Raw genomic sequence first — 22,265 nt, forward strand, 5'->3', positions numbered from 1 at the left:
AAACTTGAAATTATAATGTAAATAATGTTACTTTTATTCAAGCAATATTGAAGTCATTTAACTTGAGGCTCATTGGTATTCCAGAACCTGAAATTGTAGTTATTCTGCAATATTGAATAGACACACCCTGCCGCTGCCAGCCGTTGGCATTTTCTATCTTAGTGTTAATGAAATGTGGTTGGCAGGCATTCCTAAGAAATGCATGATGCCATATCGCTATTAGTCTGTTTATCAAGTAACACGTTGAATGCCATTACATAATACAAATCCTAAAACGTAAACACATCTATTAAAAAAAAGTCCTGAGCTAATGATGGAAAGAGATTTGGGCCTGATACATTATACGGGAGATGTCTTCCAGTAAAAAGGCAGCAAAATCTACACACTTTGACGAGTCTGTTGAGAAGTTTTATATCTGTCCAGTCCAATGGATTCATATTAACATTATTATGTCACACTAAACACATTGTCCTATTGCTGACCTCCAACAACAGAATAATTCACAGCTCATTTCTAAGGACATCTTCTTCACATGATCTTCATCAACTGTCTAATGACCACACGTGGCCTATGAAAGGTACTTTCTGGCCCTCGGATTTAAATCATGAGCAGTGTACTGACAGAAGTGCAAGTCATTGGGGCTGAGGATAACATGTCCTTCTGCTGTTGCCATCCGCTGGTAGCAGAAGCAGAACTTTCTGTCCGCGCACACTGGCTATAGGCGACTATAAACAGCACCCAAGAAGATCCACGAGGGGCTTAGCGTTCGCTCAAAAGCTGGATCGAATTTCATAATAGGCGCCTGTAAGGGGTTACAAATGAGACAGAGGCTTCATGCGTCGATATTACAGAGTCTGGTATGCAGAGGGTTTAAAATGATTGCAAGCTGTGTTGATTAGTAAGCAAGAGAACAAGGGACTCCGTTCCTCGTGTGGATTTTGCTAGAACCCTCTTGGCCATATGATGCTTTCATTTTCCACTCACAACAAGCTCTAAAAACGGAAAATGAGTGGCCGATTAATGGAGATGGATTTTCTTTTCAACGTTGCACTTTTTTTAGGTTCAAATATATCCATTTGTATAAAGAAAATGAATAGTTTTGCTCTAGTTAAGGTTTTCATCACTGATATCTTACCATGTGACATTTTTAAAGCACATATATACCATATAGTTTCTCATATTTAAAATCATGATTTATATTTGTATAATACAATTACAAAAATACTTTTTAAAGTAGTTTTAGTTGGAGTTATCATACCACACACCAGGACATAAACAATGTAGAAAGTCATTTTGACATTATTGTTTCAAACAGTGAGAATGCTGGATGCACATAAATAAGTACATTTTAACTTTTTTTGTTGTTGCTTGTTAATGCCCAAAATCTTCCACCAGTGGACAAATAAAAAGGGTAAAACTCTACCTCTTAGCTTACAAGCTTTTTTTTTCTAAATTATTTAAATGTGACCATGGACTACAAAACCTGAAACTGAGATTTATACACAATATGAAAGCTGAATAAATAAGCTTTCCATTGGTGTATGGTTTGTTACGATATTACAATATTTGGCCGAGATACAACTATTGAAAATCTGGAATCTGAGCAAAAAAAAAAAAAAACACTGAGAAAATCTTCTTTAAAGTTGTCCATTTATGTTTGCGATTGTGCTGCATCCACTCACAAAAATATTTTTTTAATATATTTAAGGAAGGAAATTTACAAAATATCTTCATGGATCATGATTTTTGTCTCAAAAGAAAATAAATTGATAATTTTGGCCCATACAATGTATTGTTGGCATTTGCCACAAATATACCCGTGCGACTTGTGACTGGTCTTGTGATCCAGGGTCACAAATAGTTCGTTTTCATATATTTCTGTATTTCACATGATAAAGACAGTGACACTGCAGGAAATTTTCAGATTTTATTTGAAATGGTGCAAAACACAATTTGTTTAATGGACAACAGAGACAACAGTGGTCAAATTAGCGAAGGAGCATCATGTCGATGGGAGGATAATAAAATAAAAAAAAGGAGGTATTTTAAAGCAGCGGCATCTGATCAGGCTGTGCCGAGCGGAATGGTGAAGGAGAGGTAATCTCCCACCTCACCCCACCGTGCTCTGAAATGCTGGAAAATGGTGATCCACGTCGTCAGCACGGCCACCCACAGTAAAAGCCCCATAGCGGACTTCTTTACATCTGTTGAAGAAGAAGCGGTATACATTACATCCTTGATGCCAAACACTGAAATACATATACACCAGTCGTGTCACGGACAGCACAGCGAACTCTATTAGTCGTGGATAACTTTATTTAACATTATAAAAGTCTGCTATATCATATCTAATACGCCTCTAAATTATGAACACGATTACAAAACCTTCAGGTCGTAGTTCACGTGTTTTTTTGCTGTGAAATCTAACGATTTTTGTAAAGTAAACATTTATATTGTTTGTAATATTTCAAGATGAACACTGGACTGAAGCAACTTAAGTTTACTTGAACATTCATACGTCATGTTTAAGTGTGAGTATCAAATATGATACAACGGATTGAGGAACATTTATTTATCAATCATCGTTGTATTGCATCGCATTATATTGTTTGCTCCTCACAATTAAAACTACACCGCTTCAATCATAAAGCTAGGCAATTCAATTAAACATCTTACTAAAACATATTATTGGCAGATAAGGAGACAACTATATTTATATGCATTTTATGCTGCTATACTGTTAGAAACAGCTCATTGATTTACATTACAAGCCATCAGAATTTTAGCCATATAAATAAACAACTGTACTAAATTTTATATTTTTGCTCGGTTTAGAGTTCTGAATAAAATTGAGATATTTTTCCCCTCCTATATATCATACTATTTGCATCAAATATGATAAATAAACAAACCTTTTTTTAGGTTTGGTTATATATTATACAGGGTTCCCACACCTTGGTTAACTTCAAATTCAAGGACCTTTCAGGGACTTTCCAGGTCCAATAGCCTCAAAATCAAGGACTTAATGTGGGGACACATTTCAAATGAGAGCAAGGTTACATCGTGTTACCTTGTAAGATACATTGTTACAGTTTTGCGCGCGTGAACGTCATGGCAACGTACAACACAAAGTGCCTCACGCAGGAAACACTTAATGTAACTAACACGTAACTAACGTAAATCAAGCTAGTATGCATAGGCCACGAAGTGTTGGCGAAATATCACATTAGTGGACCGGAAGGAATAATATGTATAATATGAATATAATAGGAGTGTATAATATAATATTTCATATAATATAATATGAGTTTTATCCCAAAAAATTATTGCACAAAATAAATTCAAGCACTTTCAAGGACCTGTATCCATGTATGTTTATTTTCAAAAACTTTCCAGGGCCTTGATATTTTTTTTTCTTCAGATTCACAAACTTTCAAGTATTTCAAGGACCCGTGGGAACCCTGATTATACCTAATAAATACATAAAAACTGTTCCATATGAAAATATACACAAATACAATATATATATTTTTTTAAAGGTATAAGGCAATTCACCTATTCCCTTGTGTAATACACATCTAACTGTCTATAAAGGGCAACTCAGCTGGCTTAAAAAAAGTAATGTTTTAATGAAATAGTGTGCTATTTACATTTATGCATTTCGCTTATATACATTTTATCAGTTAATAAATTCACTATATAGTAGCAATTGTTTAAAAGCAACAATGCTCACCATAATGCAAAACAATATTCATAATACAGCATGATTTCTCAAACCGTATTGCTTAAATATAGCAGTATATTTAATACAAGTAATTGATGAACACAAGTAACTCCTTAAAGTATTTCCTGGACTCAAAATATGCCCTTAAAAGTATCACGAGGCTTGCATATAAACACACTTGAGTTTACACAAACTCGGCTCAAGAATTCCAGCGAGGGAACAGCATCTATCGGCTTGTTCATCTCTGCAATGTGAATATCCTCTGGAGGTTTTTTTGCCAATCAAATGGCAACGAGACTCCCTCCTGACTCAAAATCTGAGTTTAGACTTTTTTTAAAGAGACATTATAAAACAGGTTGTGGGAAGAGTTGCAAGGAAAGAATATCACCCACAGCAATGTGGTAAAACTCAAGTTTTGCGAAAAAGTGTGACTCATGACATATATTGTCACATACTCACAAGATTTGAGCTGTGGTTGTTCTGTGTACGCAGGTTTTAAAAAGGCCTCTTTGAAAAACCACATCACATTAACCAGCCAGAGAAAGGGGAGGAATGCAAAACCACCTAAGGAAAAAAATGAGCACATTGAAAACAACACCACTTGTACACAAAACAATGAAGTGTGTCATGATATCCCATTGTCACAGCTTACCTAGGTAGTATCTTCTGCAGAGCTGAAGCTTCTCTTCATTGGGAATCCGTTCAAGATTCATAGTTGTGATTTGTTGTGATGGCGGAGAGCTTTCTGTGAAGAAAAGAGTTCGTTGATAAATCCAGACACGTGAACTGATCAATATCCTGAAACATTGCTGCCATCTGCCTACTCAAAACAGCACTGCCATAATAACACAGTGATTCACATGATCGCTACAGCTATAAGGAAATTGGGATTACTGTGAAATAACATGCATTTAAGCCCCCGTCACAGCTTTGTCATAAAATCAAATCATCTAATCATTAATACAATTAAGACACTGCTTGCAAAACAGTCCAAATGATCAGAGCAATATAAGATGGATTTTCTAACCTACACCTCAGTCAAAACAGCATTACTGGACTGAGCGCAAACAAAGACCGATCGCACACGTCAGACTGTCTTCTCTAAAACCTTAAACTGATCGTTTGTTTTAATGAAGCTGGGTTGATACCTTAACAGCCGAGCTCAGATGAGAAAACGGAGGGTTTAACACAACAAAGGCGAGGGGGGAAACAACTTTTATGGTTCCGCTTCCTGATGAAAACTATGACGTGACGTCACTATACGGCGTTGCATGATGGTTAATGCAGTTTTCTGGGACAGGCGTGAAGCGCGTGACTGGTATTTAAATCAACCCTTTGGTCTAATAGCGGAACTGGCGAATGTCACAAAAAAAAACATTTTTGTGAACGCATTTCACCCCAGAGTCAAAAGACAAACAACAACAAACAAACAAAAAATATATATACATTCTTTTTTTTTTTTTGCTATTTGCCATCATTTTCATTGCATTTCCCCACACAATTATCTATTCAATAATGTGTCCAGATGCTTCATTTTTAAATTGCCTTCGTTCTTACAGTATTTCTTTACAGTAAAAAAAAACATTGCTACTATAATCCAATAATGTTTAAAAGCATAAATAACGGTAAATACTGACATGATGTAAATCAACAAATAATTGATAATACTAATACTAAACATACTATATTTAAATGTTATTGTATATTTAAATAGTATATTAGTTATTTTTGCTTCACAATAATGACAATATACATAAACAATGTGCTTATTGTGAAATCCATTAAAACTATATTTTACTAAAAAATGCGTGGAAATGGATTAACCTGATTCAACACTGGAGATGCGCATGGAGGCTCTTTTTTTGTTCATTTTGTCTACTCAAATGGTTAAAATCTCTGAAATGTTATAACAAATGATTATTTTCCACACTACAAGCAAGGCCTCACTTCTTCTGACCAATAGAATCATTGATGTTCCAAATAATATTTTTCCCCACAAGTCCAGTTTTATTTGATTTAAATAATTATTATAATCTATTAAATAAGTAATAACAATTATAAATACATTATGTAGTTTAATAAATAAATAAATATAAAGTTTGTATCAACTTACATATAAAAAATATTAAAACAATATAAATCATATAAAATAATATATATATATATATATTTAAATAAAACAACGATATATTAAAATAATAAATAATGTATATTCAACATTTGCCTTGACAGTTCTGTCCAGATATTGTGTAAGTACACTACTTCATTATTTCCAGCCTACACTTCCCATAGTGCAGCGCGCGTCCACCCCCCTCCCATCAGCGCTTTCCCTCTTCTCGCAGCCTGAGTTTCTGTCTATCGGTGTTGTTGTTGATGCAATGATGGCGGCAGCGGGATGCGGATCAGCAACCGCGGCTGCCGTTGTGGGCGCAGGCGGAATGGGCGCGGCGCGGGGTCGCTTCCCCGGTCGGCCTTGGTCGTCGCGGAGCCGTTTGCGTTCGGAGAAGCGATGGCAGCTCGGCCGCTCTGGCACAGATCTAGACGAGATCTCCTCCAACGGAGGCCCGAGGCCCACCTGCCTGGTGCTCGCGCTGAACGAGGACCAGTCTCACTTGCGCCTTCTCGGGCTAGAGGCGAGCTACAAGAGCCTGGGAGAGGCTGGGTACAGCTCGAGTGGGAGCGAAGAGGTGAGTGCATGGCTCAAACTGGCGGTTTTTACTGTAGCAATCAAATGCACCAGCGCGAGCTTGTTTTTACGCGACCGTGTTTCATAGGAAGGAATAAGAATACAAGTAGCGCGAGCGCAGTGACTGTCGTATAGCGTTACATTAAAACACGGAGGGGGAGGGGACAGTTACTGTAGCATTGTAGCTCACAGCAGATTGTGGGTCAGAGATCATGCAGTTTGAATTTTTTTTTATTTGATTTCATACAGCTGTAGGTGTTGCATATAAACACCACTGTATGCGTGACCTGATCCTCTTTGCACGTGCATATTGTCCTTTTTCCCCCTCTATGCATGCATGCACCAGTTGCAACACCCAGTTTACTGGACTTGATTCTTGTGACAGATTGCTGATAAGAGCATTCAGTGCTGCTGGATCACCTGCAGTGAAGAACAATGATGTTACTTTAATGTTTAGAAGGTCATTCCACGACAGGCAATGAATATATATGTGGGTATCTTTATCAATGCAAAGCTGGCACAAACTTTCACTGTGTGTTACTTATGCTTTGTGGGATTTGTCTTAACACATCAGACAAAATCCAGTGAATTTATTGTATTTCTTATTTCATTTGCAGCTTCTTTTTCTGTTATGATGCATATTAGTCTGTCCCTAGTCAGTGTTTCCAAAGTCCCCTGTGTATTAGCAACAAATTATGTAACTTTATATTGTAATTGTTAAAAATATGTAGGCTAGATTTCAGTCATAGTATATTTTTTGATAATTATATTTGTAGATTTTAGGCCCTATATATGTTGACTTTAGGTATAATATTGTATTAAAAATAAATACTTTCCAGGTTATGGTATAGCCTATCTAAGGTATGTCTTCTTACCTTTATTATCAGCAAAACCTTATTATTCTATAAAATCTCATAATGACATCACATCTTGTTCCGGTGAACTTTATCACACATATATTTAGTTAGGTGTAGGCGACCGTTTTAAATTGTGAGCCCTTTTACCATGGTTTTGTACAGTAAACAATTAGTTATCAAAAACTGGACATTGTAGCAATATAGATGTTTTTTTCTTTTTCTGTAGCGTCATCATAACGTAAGGCTACAAAATGGACGATAGAAATTGACAAACCTGTTGTGTTTTTAAAAGCATAGCTATATCATATCAACATAAAGGCCGATTAAATGTTGAAAACTGATGTATTTGTTGTGTTATGACACTGTGCTGGTTAGTGTTATGTACAGGATTTTCACGATAATGGACAACCTGGACATATTATGAATTGTAAAACTGATTTGCACACCTGTTAAATTCATGGAAATGTGTGTAGTTTTAATAGTTGTGCTTGGCCTACAGTAGTTGTGCACTGTATGATTTCTTTCTAAAAGTCCTTATCCTGTAATCTTGAACATTGAGAAAAGTCACATGAATTCATAGGTTAAGAAGAGGCATTGGAGCCCTGTATGCAGCTTTTTTCTCGTGCACTTGTTTCACTTATTCGTCATATATCATTGGCATGGAAATGTGCTATGGTTACTTGTGTTGTGTTGCCTGAGCAGAAAGATGCAGCTAAAATAAAAAAGATGATCAAGGTCAAAGAGTTGTGGACTTTGAAGGCTTGAAGACGCTCTGACACTTATAAACATAGATACGGGGCCATTGTCTGTGTATTAGCTTCTGTGAGGTTTACGGTTTCGGTTTTCGGTTAACAACTTCTCTAAACTTGAAGTAATGTGTGCAGATTTTACAAGTTTGCAGGGTAACTCTCTGCCAACATGCTATCTGTTGTAATAGTGTGTATATGATGTGATATTAGTCAGTGCAGAGAGACATATATTTGACCATGCTGCATGTAAACTTATCAAAATACAAATTTTTTATCTTTCAAATAGATGTTAAAATAACGGAGATTGTGTATAAGTAAACAAGCACTTTACCTGAGGGCTTTTTCTTAAAGGGGTCATGACATGGGTACGAAAATGAGCGTAGTTGTCTTGCGCTTTAAGCGTAGTTGTCTTGCGCTGGAGGCGGTCATATGCAAACGCTGGTACGTCACTTCGTACCGTGACGTCACTTCTTATCATGGATCCAGAACGAGCTGTATTTAGAGCTTGATTAAATAAATGATTTGTTTATAATGTGGAGGACATCTTAAGCTATGAAACTTGCAGGACGTTTTAATGGTACAAAGACCTCTTATATACCAAAAGATCAAGGCAAATTTGGTTTCTCATGTCATGACCCCTTTAATACTAAATAATTAATCAGTTATTTTCAAGTTAACTAGGGTGGTTAACAGCAGAGTTGTTCCAGTTGCGTTGTTTCACACAACAGAATAGTTGAGTTGTTTCAGTTCAGTTCTTTCTTTGTCAGTTTGAGCATGAACAGTGTTCTGTGAAGTGTGAAGTGTTCTACAGTTCAGTGTTTAAACACTTGTAAAGCCTAATTCTAATAAGGCCTTAAATATTTGTCAAACAAAAATGGCATTACTTTGTTGTTGTGATCTGTTTATATTCAGTTGTACTGAATGTCAATAATGTACTGAATCAGTACATTATTGACAATGTGAATCTTTAACAAGACATTTGGCTATCCTATGATGCTCAGCATTTACCGGTATGCAGAAAAGTGCCTCAAAACGTTTATGAATAACAACCCAGTTTATAAATGTTCAGTGGTCTCTTAAAAATATGTACTACCTGTTTTAAAGCTTCAGCAACATTTTGACAAATATGCAAATGTATGAATTGTCTTGTTTTTCCTTTTTGTTTAGCCTTTTTTTTCTGACGTTTTCATGTACACTACCGTTGATAAATTTGGGTTCTGTACGATTTTTTCTCTCTTATGCTCATTGCTCACCAAAGCTCCATTTATTTAATCAAAAATACAGTAAAACAGTAACAATTTAAAATAACTGTTTTTTTTTAAATATATTTTTCAAAATGCTCATGGAACATTTTTATCAGTGTCGAACACCGCTGATTATGAGCTGTTTAATATTTTTATGGAAATTGTGAAATATTTTTTCAGGATTCTTTGATGAATAGAAAGGTTAAATGAACAGCATTTATATAGGCTATGTCTTTACTGTCAATTTTGATCAATGTAGTGTGCCCTTTCTAAATAAAAGTATTAGTTTCTTTTAAAAATATCACAAACATTTTACTGACCCCAAACTTTGTAACTGTAGTGTATTTATGTGACCTGTACTAAATCACAGTAAATTATGTAAAAAGACAACAAACAAGTAAAGTGTAGACTTGAAACAAGTTACGCATGTTAAATTCAAATCTCTTTTTGACTTTCAGGGTGCTGAATTCAAAGGATTTGATGTTCAAAATGAAAATGGCAGCGCCCCGGTTCGGGCTGCACGAACTCCATATAAACGTAAGTGTGTCTTCAAATGCAAATAATGTTTGTATTGTAGCTTTTTTTATACCATAAAATTATCCCATACGATTTGAGAAAGAGAAGAAAAAAAGCCATTTTAGTAATTGTTCATCTTGTACAACAGAGCGTCACTTCAATGATTCGAGAACAAACAGTGTTGGCATAGCTCATTTAAAAGATACATGTTATTGGTTCAGTCTCCACTTGAAAGTCACTGAAGCTTAAGCCCTAACATGTTTGAATCACTTGACCACTGTGGAATGAATATAATTAAATTAAATCTTGAATTGTCTGTTTCAGGTGATCGTGCTTCAGCAAAGTCGTCAAGGAGGATACGTCAAAGGCTGGCTCTTCCAGTCTCTCCTTTAGTGGAAAACACAGGTTCAGAAGATCCTCAAAATGATTCATGTTCTGTTCAGCAACTACACAGTCAAGAGTCTCTGAAGGACACATCAGTAGATGATGATGGTGGTGATGGAGGATCAGAGAAGCCCACCAGGAGAAAAAGGGGGTCAACAAAACGGGAGACCCAATCAACTCCAAGGATCACAATCAAGTTGGTGGCCAAAAAGACAGTGGTTAAAGTCCAACGTAGATCTGGTAAAAAACAGAAGGAAATCAAATCTGAAGTTACAGAGAGTCAGTGTGCCCAAATCTCAAATGCTCATGTGAAATTAAAGACAAACGTACCAGCCAGTGAAATCAATGATGTTGAGGCAAAGGATGAGGTTTGTACCAGAAGGCGAGGAAGATCTGCTGACAAGAAATTAGAATCCACTCCACAAACAGATACTAAAAAAGAGACCAATGACCAAAAACTCAAGCTGAGGAAATCAACTCGAAGGTCTCAAAATCCACCTCTCAGTGATAGGATGGAGCCAAAACCTGATGATAAGTCAGAACAAGAGGCTTCAGAGGTAAATAAGCTTGTGATTAGGAGACAACGCAGAAGGTCCTCAAATGTTCCACAGGAATCTGGAAAACAGAGTTTAGCAGAGTCGCTTTTGGAGGTCTCAACAATTGATGAATCCAGGTCACCTTCAAAGAAGAAAAAAAAGAAAAAGAAGAAGAAAAATCGTAAAGAATCTGAAAGGAATCCGGAGCCTCATCCACCATCAGCAAAAGATCTTGGCAACTCAGCTGATGATCCTCAAAAACTCTCTTTTGACAAAGACTTTGTCGGAATTCCAGGTTTGAAACTGACCAGAATACGAAACCCCAAAGCCCGGTCTCGCAAGAAACGCTGCAAATTTGTGTGGACTCTTACACTGGTAAAAAGCAAAAGCAAAGATTCACACATCCAAGAGAATCCAAGCAAAACCCAAGAAAGCAAAAGCAAAAATTCTCAAGTCCAAGATGATCTCAACGAATTGCAAGAAACCAAACCCAAAGATTCTCAAGTCCAAGAGAGTCCAAGCAAAACAGTTGAAAGCCTCAGCACAGATGCTGAACTTGCTTCTAAATGTGATGAGGAAGTAGATGTTTCTACAGAAGCAGAATCCACATCTGCTCCTTCTAATACCTTGGAAGCTAGCTCTTCGCTGGAGTCGCAAAACATAGAGAACACTGCCAGTGATCTATTTCCTGAAAGCCCAGAGAAACAAGTGGTCATTGAGAAGGTTGAGGAGAGCCTAGAAAAGGAAAACAAGGAGGCTCTTGAAAAGTCAGAAATTGCAACTGAAGCACATCCAGATGAGGCCACTCAGACGGACCCTGAAGATCCGATAAGTAACGATACCGTTCCACCACTTCAAATCAAAGTTGTCTCCTCACCAGGTAAAAATAACAGTTTAAAGCAATCCTTTTTAATTCAGCAAGTTACAACTTCACCTGAAATAAAAGAACCTGCAAAAGTTGAAGACCATCAGCATTCAGAAAAGACAGAGAATGTGTTGGAAATTACTGCTACCACTCCTGCCCCCAAAGTAAGGAACAAGCTATGTCAAAACACTGCTCGGAAGAAGCGTACAAAACGCAATCACTGGACAATTTACCGACGAAAGTGCAGGCGGAAGGGCAAATTGAATGAATCTCAAGAAACCCCTGCTTCTGAAATTGCAACTGAAACTGAATCTCAGGTGGAGGAATCGCCAGTATCGCCAACATCAGTGCCAGCACCTGTAGAATCCAAACCAAAAAGGCATTTAACTAAAGTTACGCAGAAAAAAGGTAAAAGGTCCATTCCACCAGCTACAGAACCATTACCTGAAGCAGCCGAATCTCAGGTCATCGAACAGACTGTTGAATTACCTCCAACCAGTCCTTATCTTGAGACAGAACCCCAGCCAGAGATAAAACTTGAGACGGCATCAATTGAAACTGAAGAGGTTCTAGTTTTAGAGCCTCCAGTGAAAGATCACCCACAGGTACCTCGTCCCTCACACAGGCAAATAAAACGGGTCAAGCGTAGAAGAAAATCTTTGATTGGACGGCGAATAAGAAATCCGAAATTGCAAAAGAAGAAGTTGGTTGAGGTTAGGGACGATTGCCCAACGATGACGGGATCTGAAGTAGGAGAGTCTAAACTAATTGGTATATTCTCAACAAAGTACAAAAGGAAACAGATTCCGAGTCTTCAGTCATTAGAGGGTAGACGGAAAAAAGCTAAGCTCTTATCCAAGCAGTTGGAGAACGCCAGCGGTGATCAACTTTCCGATCAGGCAGAAAAGGATTTTGTGAATGTGAAAACAGACCAAGATCAAGACATCCAACGCAGCAAAACGAAGTTTGTGAAAACCATCAGACATTTCATAATGCCAGTTGTTAGTGCCCGATCCTCTCGGGTTATCAAAACGCCAAAGAGGTTCATGGATGATCTTGGTATGTCAGATCTTCCCCGCAAGAACTCGCAAAAGAAGCTTGGTCTACAATTGAAATCAAAGAAACCTGAATCCAATGAATGCGGCGAACTTGGATCTCTTCAGTCTCAGGATGAAGATGAAGTGAGTGAAACTGATCTTGATTTGTCTTCCACTTGGGACTCAAAACCTAAATCACCTGATGATGCTGAGATCTTCAGTGAGGAGAAGCAGCCTGGGAAAAGGCGATCGCTACTCAGAGATCCGGGTTTCAAATGGGGAGTGCTGAAGCCTGCCAATGACGATGTGTATACCTTTGATGAAGATCTTGACAAGGAGTTGGAGACCTTGCTATCTGCCAAAGATTTTACAGTGGACTCGTTGCTTGATCCCGTCCAAAAGAAGAAAAAATCCTCAAAATTCAAAGCGCAAACATCAAAATTTAGGTTATACAAAAAGCTTCAACTCAAACAGAGTCTCTCAAGGTGTAAAAAGACCCCAAAGGACAAAATAGGCAAAGTTGTATCATCCCCTGCCAAGACACAGAAGAAGGAGTTGGAAGAAGGGGCCAGTCTAATAAAGTCTCTCAGAGACATGAAGAAAGAAAAAGCAAAACTCAAGATTGAGGATCTCAACACCCCTGGGGTTGTTCGCAAAGTCTCCATCTGTGTCCGAGCTCTGAGTGCCAAGTTGCTGGCACAACACCAGGCAAAAGACATCCAAGAGGATGACCTGCCAGATGAGTTTTCCATTCATACAGACATCTCTCTTCCCAATAAATGCAAAGGTAGGCAAATATTTTATTGATCTAAACCTTTAATTGTAAATAAATGCTGTCTACCTTAAAATACACTTGATATCAGAATAGACTTGTAACACATATTCCTGGTCTCATTATAAACAAATCATCAGTTCACGTTATTCCAAATAATTTTCTTCCAAATTTTCTTTCTAAAATGTTCCTATTAGTTGACAGGTAATTTAACATAGTTCTTGGTTTCTACAACCATTGAGTATTTTATGTCAAATAATCCCATTTCAAGTTAACTTCAACGTTTGTTAGAAAGTACTACTTGGCAGTATTTTGGTCTTAACGTGTCCATACACATTTTTTATTTTTTCAGACTTTGATAAGATGCATCTCACAGAATCAGAAGGACTGGTTTCTGTGGACACTCAGAAACATGCCGTTGACATTGAGGAGAAAACTACCACCCAGCGCCCTCGCCTGACAGGAGCCAACAAGCGCATGTTCAACCTTCTCAAGAAAGCCAAGGTTCAACTCATCAAAATAGATCAGCAGAAACAGCTTAAATCATCTGGGGTAAGTCCATTTATCTAAATGTGTACCTTTCCTTTAAGATTAACTATTTTTATAAATACTTTGGGTCATGGGGTAATGTGGACACGTAGTATGTAACGGTAGCCCATATTTTGAAATATTTTGTTCTTTTTTTTCAGCAAGGATGCATTCAATTGATTAAAAAAACGACAGTTTCCACAAAAATATTAACCTGCACAACTGTTTTCTACATTGATAATAATAATAAATGTTTCTTGAGCAGCATATCTGCATATTGGAATGATTCAGCTTTGTCATCACAAGAATAAATTACATTTTAAAATGTATTAAAGTAGAAAACAGTTATTTTAAATTGTAATAATATTTCACAATATTAATGTTTTTGCTGTGTACAATAAATGCATCCTTGGACTGCTTTCAAAAAAGAATGACCTCAAACTTTTGAAAAATAGTGCATGCTTTAAGAAATTCTTACTTGGTAGATGCTTTTTGACCATGTGTATAATTGAAGTGCTTTTAATATTGTTTTCATCTGTTATCACACCTTGTTTGTGGTAGCTTTTGCCAGAGGGTAGAATTACTGCAACAAAGAGACAGAGACGAAAACCGAAAGAACGGCTTAAAAATGCGTGCCCCAACAAGACTGATGCTTCTCCAGAGCAGGTATCAGGTTTTTCCTTTTTTTTTTTACAAATAAGAATCCTACTAAATAAACAGAGTTTTGTGTTGTTTTCAGAAAATGCACTAGAATCTTATTTGATTCTCATTATACTTTAGTATTGGTACTAAAAATATGATATAAATTCCATGAGCAATGTTGTGCATGTTCTTTTAAGATTTTACTAGGTCAGTAGGTAACTAGGATATCACATACTAAATATGTGCACACTAATTGTAATTATTGACATAATTTTGGCAAATATGATGCCAGTCAAACCAGTATGATAACAGAACAGAATATGTTGAGTGCTTTTGTTTTTATACTTTACAAATCTCTCCATAAGGAACCTGCCAGAGGGGGACCTCGCATTAAGCACGTATGCAGAGCTGCAGCTGTGGTTTTGGGTCAGCCTCGTGCCATGGTCCCCGACGACATCCCCCGGCTTAGTGCGCTACCCATGCACGAGAGATCGGACATATCCCCTTCACCTGCAGAAAAAGGTACCATCACCTATTCTGCAAACTGTAAAGATTACCAATAAACCCAAGAGAGGATCTCATAGTAGACAGCTAGTGTAACTTTTTATAAACCATTCTTTTAGATGTTTCTATTGATATTTTCTACAATATTCCTAGTTTAGGATGCTTTCTTGTTAATCTGCTGTTTACTGTTTATATATAATACGTTTCTGTAACAAAAAGTTAGACAGCATGGCAGTTCACTAGCACTAATTTGTTGATAGTATTTGATACCTTTTGTTAATTATGTATCAAGGCTGTGTTTTTAATTTGTTTATCACTGTTGCAGGAGTCGAGTCTCATTCTGACCCGGAAAGCCCTGTTTTACAAGAACACAGGACACCAAAGTTTCGTCGGGGTAGAGGTCATTTCTTTGGGAACCGGTCCCGACGGTGTGGGGAGTGTAAAGGTTGCCTGCATGAGGAGGACTGTGGCAGGTGCATCAACTGCTTGGACAAACCCAAGTTTGGTGGCCCCAACACAAAACGGCAGTGCTGTGTGTAAGTATGTTTATGTTATTTTCCCCAGACTAGCCTACTTGACACTCAGTTCATAATTTAGTCTTTTTCAGGCACTGTAGTTCATTGGAGAAACCAGCTTTTTTCCCTCACTTTTTTATCTTATATTTAAGGTGCTGTATGTAATTTTTTGACTGCTGAAGCATACAAATATCATATGTTTGCAGAGATTTAGGAAAGTTCACATACTTGTTTCTCTGAAACGCAATGCTACAGATAGTTATTCTACTTTGAAAAGTGCGTCCTGTGTCGGAATGTCTGTTTTTGTTTTGGTCTGTGTGATCTCACCCGCTGCCAATTTGCCCAATAGTATTTCGACACCCCGGATCGCCAGTTGGCGGGAAACATAGAGTATTGTAGCCATGGAAGCTAGTAAACGAACTGGGTCAGAGATCGCAGGTTCTACCTGACCTAAAAAGCCTCAGCATCCATCTAAAAAGCTCTATGACCAGAGGCATATCAAAACACAGATACAGTACATTAGCTGATCAACTCAGAGTGTAGAGTTTGTCGACTTCCATTGTCAATTATCTTGTTTGTGTTGTGTGTCCTCAACCTGGCAAGTCTCCAACATTTTGAATTTGGACTGCAATACCCATTTCAAGCTAGCTGTCAATATTGCATACTGCACCGTTAAAATGGGACTCTTTAAATTTTGTAAACATTAATATTATTATTTTAAATTGAGGAAAAAGTTACTTTTCACAACTAGTTTTATTTTAGTATTATTATTTGTATACTATAATTATTTTAAATGAGCATATATATATATATATATTATTCAGTTTTCATTTTTATTTTATTTTAATGTTTAGCAATTTGGTTATGTACTTTTGTGGTTTTTCTTTATATCTGTTTAGCTTTAACTTATTTTTATTCCTGTTTTAGTACATAAACATTTTTATTTCAGTTCATAGCCAACATTTATCATTTTCGTTTAGGTTGCTTTGGCAAAGTTTTTCATCTAATATTTATATCTTATTTTATTTCAGCTTTATTTCAGTTAACAAAAACACTTTGTAATAGTTTTAGTTTTGTGTAAAAAATAACAACATTGTCAACAACCACCATGCATACAGGTAAAATGTGTTCAAAGGAAATAAATTATTTGCCCACTTTCGTTACTTAATGTACAGGAAGCCATCTAAAAAAGGACATTATCAAACCCATTTGTTTTAGTTTGTTAGTTTTTTGTTTTTTTTTACCTCTTTTTGACAATAAAATTAATGTTTTTTTTTATTGTCTGCCCCTGTTATAATTCAATTTTCTACAACAATTTTCTTGCTTTTGTCTGATTCAAGGTCCTCATATTTTTCGAACTTGGAATCAACGCAGTCCTGTCCAAATTAAACTACTCTTTCTTATTATTATTATTTTTTATTTTTTTTAAAGATACAAGAGATGTGATCAGGTTGAAGAAAGGAAGGCCATGAGGCTAAGTGGCAAGCTCCAAAAAGGTAAGAACGTGTTTTAGAGTGAAAGCCGGCATACAAAATGTAGTGCTATGTTTTGTCTTTGTACGTCTGCTATAAATGTCTCCCAATTTTCAGGGCATGGGAAGAAGCGCCGCTCCTCGATAAGTGTGGGTTACTCAAGTAATGAAGAAGGTGAGGGCGGCGATGGGATCGGGCGGATGTTTCCAGGCTCTCTTGGCGACAGTCCATCTGTGCGGAAACAGCCGCGGCGACACGTAAAACCACGTTCGTACTGCGACCTGTTGGATTACGACTCCGACTTCGACTGGAAAGGAGCTTCAAATTCCACCTCCCCAGGCCGCAGGAGAACTCCTGGTCTTCGAAACCCGGGTTAGACCTTAGTGATCAGGAATCTACAAACGGTTTTATTCATGACTGGTTCCGTTTTTTCAAAAAGTGGATTTGAAACCAGAATCTTGTTTCTTTCACAGTTAATTACTTGCATTATGGCTCTCAAAGTCACAGTTCTGTTTGTATTAAATGCACCACAGATTTTGTGTCGTTGGACGACTTCATTGGCGAGGCTTTTGACGAGGGAGTGCGCCATCGCAGGCCTGGCTTCCACAGGGTTCCTCCCATCAAACGGAAAGTTGAGAAGGTATTCATGTTGTTGATACCGGTGGACTCTATCAAAGAGACCTGTCCTCATTCAGACAAAATGTCATTGAAGCATCGAAAGCAACGTCCATTGTTCCTTTGTTTGCAGAGCCCTCAGGAACAGACGCCACCCAGCGTCCTTGCAGCCCTCGCCAATGGTTTCGCTGAGAGAGAACAGGAGCCTGCAGAACCCACTCATAAGATCCGTGTTGATTTTAAGGTAGATATCTATGTTCCTTTACAAAACGGAGTATAAAATCAAGTTCTGTTTTATTTGTAATCTACACAGATCTTCAGATTTCAGCACTGCAAAGGTTTGCCACATGATGGCAGCACTGGATTCTGTTATGAAATAAGCATGCAGCTAGAGTTGGGGTACTCGGACTCGGACTCGAGTCCGGTCTCGAGTCCAATTTTGAATGGACTCGGACTTGTCACGCACTCGAATGAATTTGTACTCGGACTTGACACGGACTCGGGACATTTTAGACTCGGAAAAATGTCCGAGTCCAGTCGAGTCCGGGCACTGGATGACACAAAACGAAATTTTGTGAATTTTTTTTATTCAAAAACGAAACGAAACAACGTTGTTTCAGCGTTGAGCATTGTAGCCAATCACAGTTAAGTGCATAAACACAGTGGCAAATCAGAGGCGTTTTAGAGTCCGCATGCGAATAATTTGCTCAAAATGTATGTTTAGAATCAGCACAAGCTTTATCCTTTCGCAAATCCCCTCATAAACAACAAAGTCTCTCTAGACGCAATATAAATAAGATATTCACTGTGCAGTGCGGACAACTTCAGTCAGTGTTTATGACGAGAGTTTTAGGGAGAGTGCCGAACGCGGTAAGTGATGGCTTAAAGGGAGCGCTGTTGACAATCTAAATAGTTTTGTTTTTCATACTTCTAGAGGACCAGTGGTTACGTTCACACTGTAAATTATAAATAGTGATAACTGCATTTAAATGTGGGATTGAATCCACTTAATTTTTGTCCTTTGAGTCATGAAATTGCGATGATTTGACACATAGCAACATAAGAACGTGATAACCATAGCAACATTTTGGCGTCTAATAATGTTATCATTTTTGTTGCATTTATACTTTAGTCATAAGTTTACATACTCCTTGCAGAATCTCCAAAATGTTATTTTTATATGTTTTTTAATAAGACGGATCATACACATTGTTTCTATTTAGTACTGCCCTGAAAAAGCTTTTTCACATAACAGATGTTTAATAGCCTAAATAAAATACAAACACAAAATAAAGACAAATTACATAGGCTCGATTTTAATATTGTGTCATTACCTGAATGATCCACAACTCTTTTTTTTTTTTTTTTTTTTTTAATGGTTGAGGAAAAATCATCCAGCTCCTGCACATTCTTTGCTTTTCCAGCATCTTCTGCATATTTGACTCCTTACTAGCAGTGACTATGATTGTAAGATCCATACTTTCACACTGGTGACAACTGAGGGACTCATACACAACTATTACAAACCCTGCAAACATTTAGTGATGCACAAGAAGGAAGCATCCGTTAAGAGTCAAGAGGTGTAAACTTTTGAACTGGATCATTGGTGTAAATTGGTCTTATTTGTTTAAAAATGCATTCATTAATTTAGTCCAACCCTTCAGAGGCTAAATAAGATATTAGCATGTACAACACAATAAGAAAAATTTAAACATCATCATCTTGCTCAAAAGTTTACCCCTGGCTCTTAATGCATCGTGTTGCATTATTAAGCATTGCCTTGCAGATTCTAAAAGATGTACAATAGGTAAACGTATGACTGTAACTATACATTGCAATCATTTTGTAAGGTTTAAAATATTAATTTAAGAGCTCAGTGTTGAGACCTTTCGCCGGGATTTGATTGACAGGTGATCTGACCAATTATAATGCAGATACACGCCATTTTTGTTCGACAAACAAACCAAATCAGTTAGTAGATTAAAGGCAGTGGACTTGAACTTGAAAAATAGTGTGTATTGATTTCTTTTTTAGAAATTTGTGCTATAACTAGAAGAGATTATCAGTTCACGTGCTGCTTGAACTGAGGCCTACACATTAAAGCACCACAAAACAGTATTTATCGTTTGAATTTCATAAAAATTAAAAAAAATTGAAAGCTGAGACTTTATTTCAAACCAAAAGTACCCTGCTCTGTCTTGTCTGTTGGCACATTGTTAGTGTCCTCTTTGCTCCGACCGAGAACATGTGGAGTGAGAGAGGAATGGCTTGTCGGACGTAGCAACAGTAACCAAGAGGGGCGGGTCTTTGTGAAAGGTCAATTTCAAATCATTTAAATCTTTGTGGACTCGGCCGGACTCGACTCGGACTCGGATGTTAAGGACTCGGACTCAAGTCCGACTCGACCCTCTTTGGACTCGGACTTGGACTTGTACTCGGTTGTTAAGGACTTGGACTCGACTCGGACTCGACAAAGGTGGACTCGGACCCAACACTACATGCAGCAGAAACTATGTGGTGCTACAATGTTCCTTACTCTTTTCTGTTTCTCTCCACAGGAGGACTGTAGCGTGCAGAGCGTGTGGGCGACCGGAGGTCTGAGCATCCTCACATCTGTACCCCTCGTGCCCCAGTACGCCTGCCTGCTGTGTGCCAGTAAAGGCCAACATGAGGTACGTCCTGACTGCTCTTCATTTCAGCAACACATTAAGATTGTTTTATTTTGGGTGATTTTTTTTTTTTTTTTTTTTTTTAGTTTATCTTGACACATTACTTGATACTGATGATGCATGACATCTTTACTTGGAAAAACCAAGCGAGTTTCACCAGTATTGTGAAATCCTGGAAATAAATTCTTATCAATTTTCATGACAACCTTATGTTGTGCAGATGCTGTACTGTCAAGTCTGCTGTGAGCCTTTCCATCGCTTCTGCTTGGACCCTTCAGAGCGTCCACTGGAGGAGAACAAGGAGAACTGGTGCTGTCGTCGCTGCAAGTTCTGCCGCGTCTGCGGCTGCAAGAATAAAGAATCCAAGGTAGTTTGCGACGCTCCAAAACATGACACCGGAGGATGATAATGTTGTGTTTGTTCCAAACGTGGTTTTGTCTTCTGTCGCTTTAAATGCTCAAGCTCTTTAAAGCTGGATTGATTCTGGTTGGCTGTCAATCTTTATTTATTTTTGTTCATCAGCTGGAAAAGAAAATCATCCTGAAAATGATTCCAACAATATCGTTTCTTTGTGCCATTTTAGTTGTGGTGTGAACTCATATATTTAGATTTTTTTTTAGAACTATTTATTTATCGTTATATTTATTGCTCTAGGTGTGAACGGACCGTAACCCTAATTTAAAGGTTATAACTTAAATGGTCTTAACTGAATTTTGTTAAAAAATACAGTAAAAACAGATTTTTTTTCAGGATTGTTTGATGAATATAAAAAAAACAGCATTTATTTGATAAAAAAATTAGCCTTTTAGATGTCTTTACTGTTACTTTTGGGCAATTAATGCATCGTCCCTGAATAAAAGTAATAATTTCTTTGGGAGAAATAATCTTTTTGAGTTAAAAATTTTGAACAGTAGTGTACACGTGTTGTTCTCACGAGAGGGACTTGTGACATTAGTCATTTTCGATAGAAACAGATGGTCTGTAACAGCTTTGATGTCACCGGTAAATGTTTTTGCAGCCTCTGCTGGAGTGTGAAAGGTGTCAGAATTGTTATCATCCTGCCTGTCTGGGTCCCAACTACCCCAAACCCAACAAACGTAAGAAGCCTTGGGTAAGTTGTCCACTGAGGGACTTTCCTCCACTTGCAAAACCTACAAGGAAGTTCAGTATACTTTGAAGTCTTCGCTTCCATAACATTGCTTTTTCTGTAGAATGTCAACGTAAACAACAAAAAATGTGCGGCGTAAGACATTCAAGTATAAATTCGTGTTTATATTGTATAATTCAGTTCACCCACAAATGGAAATTCTGTACAAATGTGTACTCGCTGTACAAAACCCTATTTGTCTGAGGAATATTGACAGGAGAATTTTGAACAAACATTTACAGTGGCCAGAACTTAAAAAAACACCTTAATAGTAGACTGTACACTATGTATTTTCTATGTATATATTTTTCGATTATTTATATAAAATGTTTATAATGACACATATATGTAATAATGACATGTTTTTATCATTTTTGGTCAAACTGTCATAGTACAGTTTCAGGATGATGTTTAAGTTTATGCAGGAAACGTTGGTTCAGTGACTTTCTTTTTTTAAGGTGTGTATGACATGCATCCGGTGCAAGAGTTGTGGTGTGACTCCAGGAAAGAGCTGGGACACTGAGTGGAATCATGACAAGGGTCTTTGTCCTGACTGCACTAGGCTGTTCGATCAAGGTGAGGCTTGTAGCATCTTTTATATACGTAGGCCTATTATACATTATGTTGATGAAAAAAAAACGAATCTTTCAGAGTGTTTCTGTTTCATCACCCATCCAGTCAGATTAGCTCAAGCTACAAAATAATGTATTTATTTTGAAATCATGATAAATACCAAGATTATTTAATCATGTATAATCATTATTTATTAACGGAATAAATGCAAGTTCTTGAGGATTTTTTAA

At 37.3% G+C, this 22,265-nt stretch overlaps 2 protein-coding genes across 4 annotated transcripts in view; one reads left to right on the forward strand and one right to left on the reverse strand.

The window, feature by feature from the left end:
- Positions 1-1,913: 1,913 nt before the first annotated feature.
- Positions 1,914-5,022, reverse strand: psenen (presenilin enhancer, gamma-secretase subunit). 2 transcript variants are annotated; one of them, XM_079610353.1, is made up of 4 exons: positions 4,873-5,022; positions 4,377-4,469; positions 4,184-4,288; positions 1,914-2,204 (listed from the first exon to the last, which is right to left on the reverse strand). In XM_079610353.1, the coding sequence occupies exons 2-4, from the start codon at positions 4,435-4,437 to the stop codon at positions 2,065-2,067; spliced, it is 306 nt and encodes a 101-aa protein (XP_079466479.1). In that variant the 5' UTR covers positions 4,438-4,469; positions 4,873-5,022; the 3' UTR covers positions 1,914-2,064. The 2 variants fall into 2 exon arrangements, with proteins under 2 accessions (XP_079466479.1, XP_079466480.1); XM_079610354.1 differs by having other exon boundaries at positions 4,752-4,935.
- Positions 5,023-5,933: 911 nt separating this feature from the next.
- Positions 5,934-22,265, forward strand: part of kmt2bb (lysine (K)-specific methyltransferase 2Bb) — a 40,935-nt gene continuing 24,603 nt past the window's right edge. The window contains exons 1-15 of one of the 2 annotated variants that reach the window (XM_079610351.1): positions 5,934-6,411; positions 9,719-9,797; positions 10,101-13,385; positions 13,723-13,922; positions 14,460-14,564; positions 14,906-15,062; positions 15,370-15,580; positions 16,991-17,055; positions 17,149-17,403; positions 17,565-17,671; positions 17,780-17,890; positions 20,205-20,318; positions 20,536-20,682; positions 21,334-21,426; positions 21,921-22,038. In XM_079610351.1, coding sequence (XP_079466477.1) covers positions 6,103-6,411; positions 9,719-9,797; positions 10,101-13,385; positions 13,723-13,922; positions 14,460-14,564; positions 14,906-15,062; positions 15,370-15,580; positions 16,991-17,055; positions 17,149-17,403; positions 17,565-17,671; positions 17,780-17,890; positions 20,205-20,318; positions 20,536-20,682; positions 21,334-21,426; positions 21,921-22,038 — 5,356 coding nt within the window. In that variant the 5' untranslated portion in view covers positions 5,934-6,102. The remainder of the gene's footprint in view (positions 6,412-9,718; positions 9,798-10,100; positions 13,386-13,722; positions 13,923-14,459; positions 14,565-14,905; positions 15,063-15,369; positions 15,581-16,990; positions 17,056-17,148; positions 17,404-17,564; positions 17,672-17,779; positions 17,891-20,204; positions 20,319-20,535; positions 20,683-21,333; positions 21,427-21,920; positions 22,039-22,265) is intronic. The other variant, XM_079610350.1, reaches the window with a different exon arrangement.

This window comes from Phoxinus phoxinus (assembly GCF_949152265.1).
Source record: "Phoxinus phoxinus genome assembly, chromosome: 4".
In the NCBI taxonomy this organism is placed as follows: domain Eukaryota; kingdom Metazoa; phylum Chordata; class Actinopteri; order Cypriniformes; family Leuciscidae; genus Phoxinus; species Phoxinus phoxinus.